The sequence below is a fragment of the Impatiens glandulifera genome, chromosome 7 (genome assembly GCF_907164915.1).
Source record: "Impatiens glandulifera chromosome 7, dImpGla2.1, whole genome shotgun sequence".
Lineage (NCBI taxonomy): Eukaryota > Viridiplantae > Streptophyta > Magnoliopsida > Ericales > Balsaminaceae > Impatiens > Impatiens glandulifera.
Genome location: NC_061868.1, coordinates 3,807,533 through 3,816,038, shown reverse-complemented (window position 1 = coordinate 3,816,038; position 8,506 = coordinate 3,807,533). Strand labels below are relative to the sequence as shown.

The following is an 8,506-nucleotide window of genomic DNA, read 5'->3' as shown; positions in this document are numbered from 1 at the left end:
ATTTAGGATTTCTGGTGTATTTGTAAGCGCTGTTGAAATTTGCCTTCGATTGCGTTTTATATGTGATCATCTTTTAGGGTTTCTATAATTACTTTGTTTCTGTCATCATAGGGAAGGAGAAGAACAAAAGTAATAAATCTAAAAAAGTTTGGAAGTTTGTGCTAGAAGGAATTAAGGAAGTAACAGTTAGAGAAATTTAAAAAAATGCTGAAGAAGTCAACAAAGAACGGTAGAAAAACAACACAAACAAAGAACATCAGGGTAACAACACAAATAAGTAATCTACTCCAACTGTTGCTGAGAAAATTTATGTAGAAAATAATGCAGGAAAACAAGGGATAATGAAAGAGTTTAGAAGATACGCTATAATGAAAGAGATAATTTGTTTGGGTTCAATAATCAAATTACAAAGCTCCTTATACATGCCAAAAGGGGAGAAATTGTCATTAATAAGGAGAAAACACAACAGATTATAATTCAACTCAACATCAATTATCTTTAATATTGGAATCTACTGGAAAAAAAAAAAGAATATGTCAAAATTGTTCAATATTCAGTTGATATAATGAAGGAGCTGATAAAAGCTCCAAAATCTAAGTCATATATTATCAGGAGCAACTCGATATAGAAAACTAATGAAGTCTGGAAGAACAACAATGCAAGAAATGCAGAAAATCATGCATAAAAAGGGAAATCTACTTGGCAATACACAAACAAAAGTGGAGGTACTAAATTCTCTATTTAAATTTAAATTGTCTACTGAAGTAGAAGAAAACAGTATTAAAGAATGAAAAAATGTAGTTGTGGAAAACTACATAGAAAAAATAGAGTATCCTTCCCAATTACTAAAGAGACATTGTTGAAGGAGTGGGAAGGAAAAGGGATGGAAAAGATTTCAGCAAATATCCATGATCAATATTTCCTTAAATTTAAGAAGGGATCTAATCTGAAGGAAATTCTAAGAAATGGGCATATATATAGGATTCAACTGCATGAAGTTGGAAAAAAATGGTTTGAAGATTTGACCTATTGAGTAAGCCAAAGTAAACTACAAATATATGGTTCAAGCTTTGAAATATACATGCACATATGTACAATTCTGAAGCCCTTTGTCATTTTGCAAGTTTATTGGGTAGACCATTATACATTGACCCAATTACTAAAGGATGAGAGCACATATCATTTGCTAGAATTAGTATTGAGGTGCATCCTAGAAACACACTACTGAAAAATATGATAGTAGTAGACAGAAAATGAAAACATACTATCATAGAAATCACTTATGAGTGGAGGCCATTCAGATGCTTTTTCTGCAATACCTTCCAACATACAAGCCCAAAATGTTATTTGGCTAAGGAAGAAGATCAGAAAATTCATAAAAACCAGAAAGTAAAGATGCGGAAAAATAAAACAGATGTGCATATAATCAAAGAATAAAATATGGTTTAAGAACATGAAATATAAGATAAGAAAATTATGTATAAGAAAAAAATAGTACGAAGAAAGAGGTGGAACATCAACCTAATCATATGGATGAGATAGTTGAGGAATCGTAATCAAATCAAGTTGAAGTGGTTGCTAATGAAAACAGAGAGGAAGATATTCATGCTAAACAAGAGGAGAATTTCAAGATTGATATAAAGGAATCTAAAGTTGTTGAGGATTCCAAAGCTGAAGTTGAAGGAAATGATCTAAAAATTCAAATTGAGAACAACAAGGTGAAGAGTCCGAAAATCCTGAAGATTTATTCTTTCTATCAAATCAAAACGAGTTTATATAAAGAAAAAAAATCAAAATAAAAATAAACAGTATTCATCAACCTCTTTAGTTCATCCCATTTTCATTGTAAGAGAAAGGGTAAGAGGAAGAGAATACAATCGGTTGTTACAACATGTTGGTATGAAAATAAAAATCATGATTGTGATAGTTAGGATTTGATACCGTTTATAGTCTTTGTTTGTAATCTATCTTTGTATGTTTGATTGTTACTAATCAAGTTTTTAGGGTCGTTTAATTGTCATCCTTTAATCATAGTTATGGTTTGTCTATGATTTTTAAGGTTGTATGATTTTTGATCCTCCCACTTTTAAAATTTTAATAAAATGGTTTCAACCGTTTTCTAAAAAAAAATTATGAGTATTAGTCTTCGTAGTCGAATATTTAAAAAAATGATATAATATATAAATTATTTAAATTAAATTATATTAACAAAATAAAATAAAAAACATGTAAATTTGTTTTTGTCGGCAGTGTTGTATCAATTATTTCAGAAGATCCAAAAAGAGCATGAAAAGTGCTAATTAAAGATACAACAAGCCACTATAGAAATAGTGAAAATTAAATAAACCCCACAAAGAAGACATAAAAAGATTTATAAAATCTCTGTAATCCTAAAATGAGGCCCTCATGGAATAATTCAAAGATCGCAATATTCTTCAAGTTTTATCTTTGTTTTATAAGTTTTTCTTTATAGAATTGTATGATTTTATATCATAAATGTGAAGGTTTGTTCTTGATCAGTCATCTAGCTGGTATCAAATTAAAAAAAAAAATTGTAAAAAAAAAAAAAATCATATTTTATAAAAAAAAAATTTAGATTTTAGTCAAAAAAAATAAAATATGCTTTTGATCCTTATTAATAATTTATATATTCATGCCAATACAATTAATCTTATTTTCAGAAGGATACAAAAGAACTTGATAAAGATAAAAAAATATTACAAAAGATATATTTTGAATAAAATATTTTTGTACTTAGGATAAAAATTCTTAACAAAAAACCGATTTTATTTTGAAGTTTCATTTTGATAGTAATTCTTCTTCTCTAAAATTTTTAATAATTGGATTTTATTTTATTTGGCCTAAGCTAAAATAATGTTTATTTAAAAATTTGTTTGGAAATCTTTGAAGTTGAAAATTTGACTTAAATAATTAAATATTATTAAATTTATTAATATATACATAATTAAATAATAATTCATATCATTATTTTATCTAAATAATACCCGCAAAATCATATCAACTCCGGATCAAGCCTTTCAAAATTTATATATAATTATTATTAGTTTTTGTTTGTTTTTTTTATTTGGATGAATTTATTTTATCTACCAATATTATTATATTAATTTTTTATTTTAATTTTATTAAACTTGCCCAATTTCCATTTCAATTTAGTTTTGAATGAGAATTCATTACACATATCAATAAATTTATATACTTTTCAATCATAAATTGAATAATAAGATGGTATAAAAACTATTGATAATACAATACAAATGACCTATTAATATGAAGTATAATTAGTGATTTTTGTTTTATAAGATCACTGTAACTTTAATTTAAGGCGTCTTGACATTAAATGGGTTACTTTTAATTCAGATTTCATTTATATAGACATCAAATTCATTTTTTCTTACTTTACCAAATATATATATAAGTCTATTTCTCTCTCCCATAACCAGTTCACGAATCATTATTGAGCATCAAATCCTACAATTTGAAGAATACCCTGTTTCGTGAATCATCCAAAAGCTAAACACTTTAATCTTAAAGTTTCAACCTTTGAACCCTAATTACATATATGTCTGTTTCTCTCTCCCATAACCAGTTCATGTTTAAGGAAGGATCAAATCCTGTAATTTGAAACATACCCTGTTCGTGAATCATTCAAAAGCTAAATCCTTTGTTCTTAAAGATTCAACCTTTGAACCCCAATTCTATATACAATCAAGGCATGTCAATAGGTTTCCCTCAGCCAATATTTCCAGATCAAGAACACTTAAAATGCCCACGTTGTGATTCTATGAACACCAAGTTCTGTTATTACAACAATTACAATCTCTCTCAACCGCGCTATCTCTGCAAGAATTGTCGACGCTATTGGACCAAAGGTGGCGTTCTACGTAACATTCCCGTCGGCGGCGGATCACGAAAGAACGCCAAACGTAGTTCCGTCAAGAAACAAGCATCGTCGGATCCGCGGCCGCGTTCGCTCGACGCAAACGCGAGTTTCAATCCGTTTCGGGTTGGGAATTTATTTGACGGGTCGAGTTCGGATGGGGCGGAAGTGAATTTTCATGTCGGCGGCGCGAACAGTTCCGTCAATGAAGGCGGCGGTGTCGGTGTCGGTGGTGATTTTAATGGCGGTTGGACTGATCCTTCCATTTACACACTAGGTTCTACTTATCAACAGTAACCAAATCTAAAGACATCTTAATTAGAATTTTTTATTTCTTTTTATCTAGGCCTTGTTTGGATTCAGGTTATTTAAATAATTGATAATAATTTTGAGGTAAGTATATTTTTGGTAAAAAATATTTAGAGGGTATTAATGTGTAATGATAAAATAAAAAATAATAATTTAAAATATAATGTATTTTAATATTTTGGATAATGAATTAAATGATACGAGAAAATGAAAGTGTGATAATAATTTTTTTGGGTTATATGTTATTTTATACTAAATAAAGCCTAAATGATGAGTGATTTATGGATTATGGTGTGTTTATTAAGTAATTATTTGCAAATCAGCTCAACTACATTATACTAACTCTATTAGTTTTGATTTTACTTAAATGGTAAATGTTTGATAAAAAATGAGAATTGTAAATTAAGTATCACATTACAACAAATGGATGAAAATCAAGAGATTATTAAGCACAAAATACTTATAAAAAAATGACTTCTCCATCCCTATAGGGTCTTGGCCGGATTTGTTTTTTTTTAATATGTAGGTGAGAGTAGTAATGGTCGGCGATGATTTTGAGCATATTATAATTTTTTTTGATAAATATATTTAAAGAATATTAATATAAAATAATAAATAATAAATTATATAATAAATTTAGTGATGTAATTGATGAGAATGAGTGAAATAATGTTAAACCGAATAAGATTCACATGTTGTATAAAACCCAACACGAATCTCATAAGAGATTCATAAAGAAAAAAAACGTTATATATATTTTTACTAACCTAATAATATTTATATAAAGTTGATGGTTATGTGAAACTTGGTTAAGGTATGAGATTTGGTTAATTCTATCTAGAATGATTATAGGGTTGATTAACTCTTATGCTTTTGGGACTTTTTAGGTGTGAATTATTTAATGGTGATACATAAGTATTGCTAAAAGAAAATGATTACAAAAGTTCAAACAATGTGTTATTATGACTTAATTGGTTATGACTTATGAGACTTTAATTCCTAGTATGAAAGGTTAGCATGAAAAATTCAATATTATAGGGCTAATGGTTGGGCAGTCATATTCAAGATTTAATATAATGGATGCAAAATATATATGTTTGATAAATGTTTTTTTTTTAAGAAAATACAAAATAAACTCCACAAAAATGCATGTACTTCCAAATACAAGCAGTATTTGAGAAAACAAAACATATCTTTGTCATGTAATTTTCATTTTGATATTTTTCAACATCCAATTCTTTCTTTTAATTTGACATGTTTCACTCTTTAGGTTAAAAGTAATGCTTATTTAGTAATAGTATATATTCTTTGATATTTTTCAACATCCAATTCTTTCTTGTTGACATGTTTCACTCTAGGTGAAAAGTAATACTTATTTAGTAATAGTATATATTCTTTGTGTTTCAATTTAAGGCTGGTTCTTTTATGGGTTATTAGGATTGTTTTAAAATAATTTTATTATGTGCAAGTCAACTAGCTCGAAAAATAGTGTATAACGTTTAGTTATCATGTTTGATCGATAAATTTACTCAACAACACTATTATTATGGCGATTAAAAATGTTGAAAAAAATCGATATAAGTGGTCAAAGAGTATTCACTAATCTTTTTGAGAACCTTCCTACTGTTGTTATTTATTTTATTAGTTAGCAATTAATCCTTGTTTTATTGGTATTATATTATTGAGTTTAAACTATTTATATTTATATAATATACTAATTAATATTTAAAAAATCATATTTACTCTTATTTATATAATATACTAATTAATATTTAAAAATATATTTAAGTTATATAAAAAAAACATTATGACATAAATTAATAATAATTTTCATTTTTTAAATGAAAATATAATATAGTAGTTAAAGTTTAGCTAAAGAAATGTTGTCTTGGACCTGAATTACTTAATTAATAAATAATAACACCTGAATTATTTAATTAATAAATAATTACAATAACAATAACAATCAAATAAGATGTTAAAATTTGTGAATTTTTATTAAAGTTGCAAATTTAGAATTAGTAACAGAAGTTGTTACAAAGTCACTTGCAAACTCGTGGTGATAATTGAAGTGAACTGAATCTGGTCATTTTCAATTTTGTAATTTTGTGATATTGACAATGAAGTTGCAAATTTGTATTCTTTCAATATTTATCAAATTAATATATATTTTTATAAATCATCTTGATTTTCTGCCAACAACTAAGAGCGAAATTTATCCGCTTCATCGACCAATCAATCTTATCGACGGTGATTTTATTGTAGCTGTTCTTTATTTAAGTTTCTACAAATTTAGATTTTAAAAAATTGTCATTTTCTCTCGAGCAAGGGCCACAACCTCATAATGTATATGGTACGGACCACCAGTCGTTGGTTGGGGCTAACAAGATATGAATGCTTGAGAAATGGTCCACCGGTCCTAATGGCTTTTATTTAGGTGGTTTAGGGATAGCATATTCTCATTCTAGGTTAGGATCGACTCGAAGATCTTCGAGTGGATTTATAAGGAATATTGTAGATTATGTTGGTTTTATTCAATTCAATCTAAATAGGTCAGTTTATACACTATCTAGCACCTATATCCATTTGGGTAGGGTTAGTTGGATTAGTCGAGGACATTAGATACTCTTGTGACATAAAAAATCTAAGGTCAAGCCTAGAGATCTTTCTGATTTATTTACTAGGTCATGTTGATTTTTTGCGTCTAGCTTTGGTGTAGCGGCTATATTTTAATTTATCTTTTTTTTTTTCAGGGTTTCATAATTGAACATTGAACCCTTTTTCTATGATGGGAGTTATTGAACATTGAACCCTTTTCCTATGATGGGAGTTGTCCGTGTATTGGATGCGACTTTTTCTATGCACTGTTCATAGTGCTACCATAGAAAATACTTTATTTAAGTTGGGAGCCCAACTCAAGCAGAAAAAACTTATTCAATGGTGCAGAGCGAAACAACGTTCCATTCTTTTCGGCGGCATCCTGTAGTATTGGTGGCGAGTGGAGTTCCACAATCCTATTCATCATTTTTTATCTACATAAGCCAAAGCCCATAGCACTGGCAACATCTCCGACATAAATGCAAGGTGGATGTATAGCTGATATAGGATCTTGTGGAACAGGATTTCCGGCCTGACGCTATTGGTGTGAGGGAGTCTTGGTCTCTTTTCGAGCTGGGGTGGGGCATCATTTAATTCTTGTAACGGAAATGAGTGCACCGCAAGTTGTTCTCTCGCTTTGACGGAATCTGTCTTTTAGGTTAAAACATTTCCTAAGACGGCTCTTCTTATTAGTAGATAATCCAAGCTGCAGTCTCAATAACTTCTTAATTACTGGGGCATAGACAACAATGGTATACTAGTATTAGTATTGTACCCGACCCCATACCCAATTTCAATATAGTTACCCATCCCAAATGGATATCTCATATTCAATCTCCATCTCCGATAACCCAAGGATCCAATCCCCAACATGTACCCAAACACCTGATATTATGGACTTTCTGTCCTTAATATTGTCTATAATGTAGCTTGTCGACTTGAAATAAGAACGAAAAAGAAAACTACAAAGACGTGGAGTACAAAAAATGTTCTAAATATTGTATAAGATAATTTTAATAAATATAAGAAATTTTTATGTATGAATCGTGTATGGTTTCGGGCGCTTATCAGCCACAACCTACTCCCGAACTCAACGAGTATTTCAGTTTTACTCCCTATCCCAGACTGACATGATTTACCCATTTCCCCACCTCAGTAAATTTCTAAATTTATGACTATATTGCTTATAAACTAGATTTTATCTGAGATAGCTAATAGAAAATTGTGTTTCAAATGATTTCTCATCTGAATTCAGATTGATGTACAAATCCATAAACAAAAAGTATTTTCAAAATGGGCCAATAATTTCATTTGGGTACATGTCTAGCTAGCTAGTTGTGGTCATTTGACTCAAAAATATTAATCTGTAATCTGTATTGATTGGAAACAAAATATGAGACAAATTATATACCTTTGGACAACCAAAGGTCTCGGAACTAATGTATTCACACAAAAAGTGTAACTTTTTCAAAAATTAAATAAATATATATTCACAGAATGTTATTGCACTTTTACTGAAGATTATCAAAAATAGCATATTCATTATTCACAGAATATGCCAACACCTTTGGAAGCCTGAAAATGTGAACCTAGTACAAATTCTTCACTTCAAACAGTTTAACTGATGATGAACAAAGAGTGGAGTGTGAGAATGAAGTGTAGAATGTTGAACAACCTTTTTTTTTTTGATAAAACGACGTA

The 8,506-nt window shown here is 29.1% G+C and overlaps 1 protein-coding gene across 1 annotated transcript; it reads left to right on the top strand.

Annotated features, from left to right (window-relative positions):
- The first annotated feature begins 3,462 nt into the window (after positions 1-3,462).
- On the top strand, positions 3,463-4,318 carry LOC124910396 (dof zinc finger protein DOF3.1-like). Its single transcript, XM_047451029.1, has one exon. The coding sequence runs from the start codon at positions 3,734-3,736 to the stop codon at positions 4,193-4,195; it is 462 nt and encodes a 153-aa protein (XP_047306985.1). The 5' UTR covers positions 3,463-3,733; the 3' UTR covers positions 4,196-4,318.
- Positions 4,319-8,506: the final 4,188 nt, after the last annotated feature.

Excerpts from the sequence above, each read along its gene's own strand:
- LOC124910396 (XM_047451029.1), top strand. The coding sequence starts at position 3,734 with ATGTCAATAGGTTTCCCTCAGCCAATATTTCCAGATCAAGAACACTTA.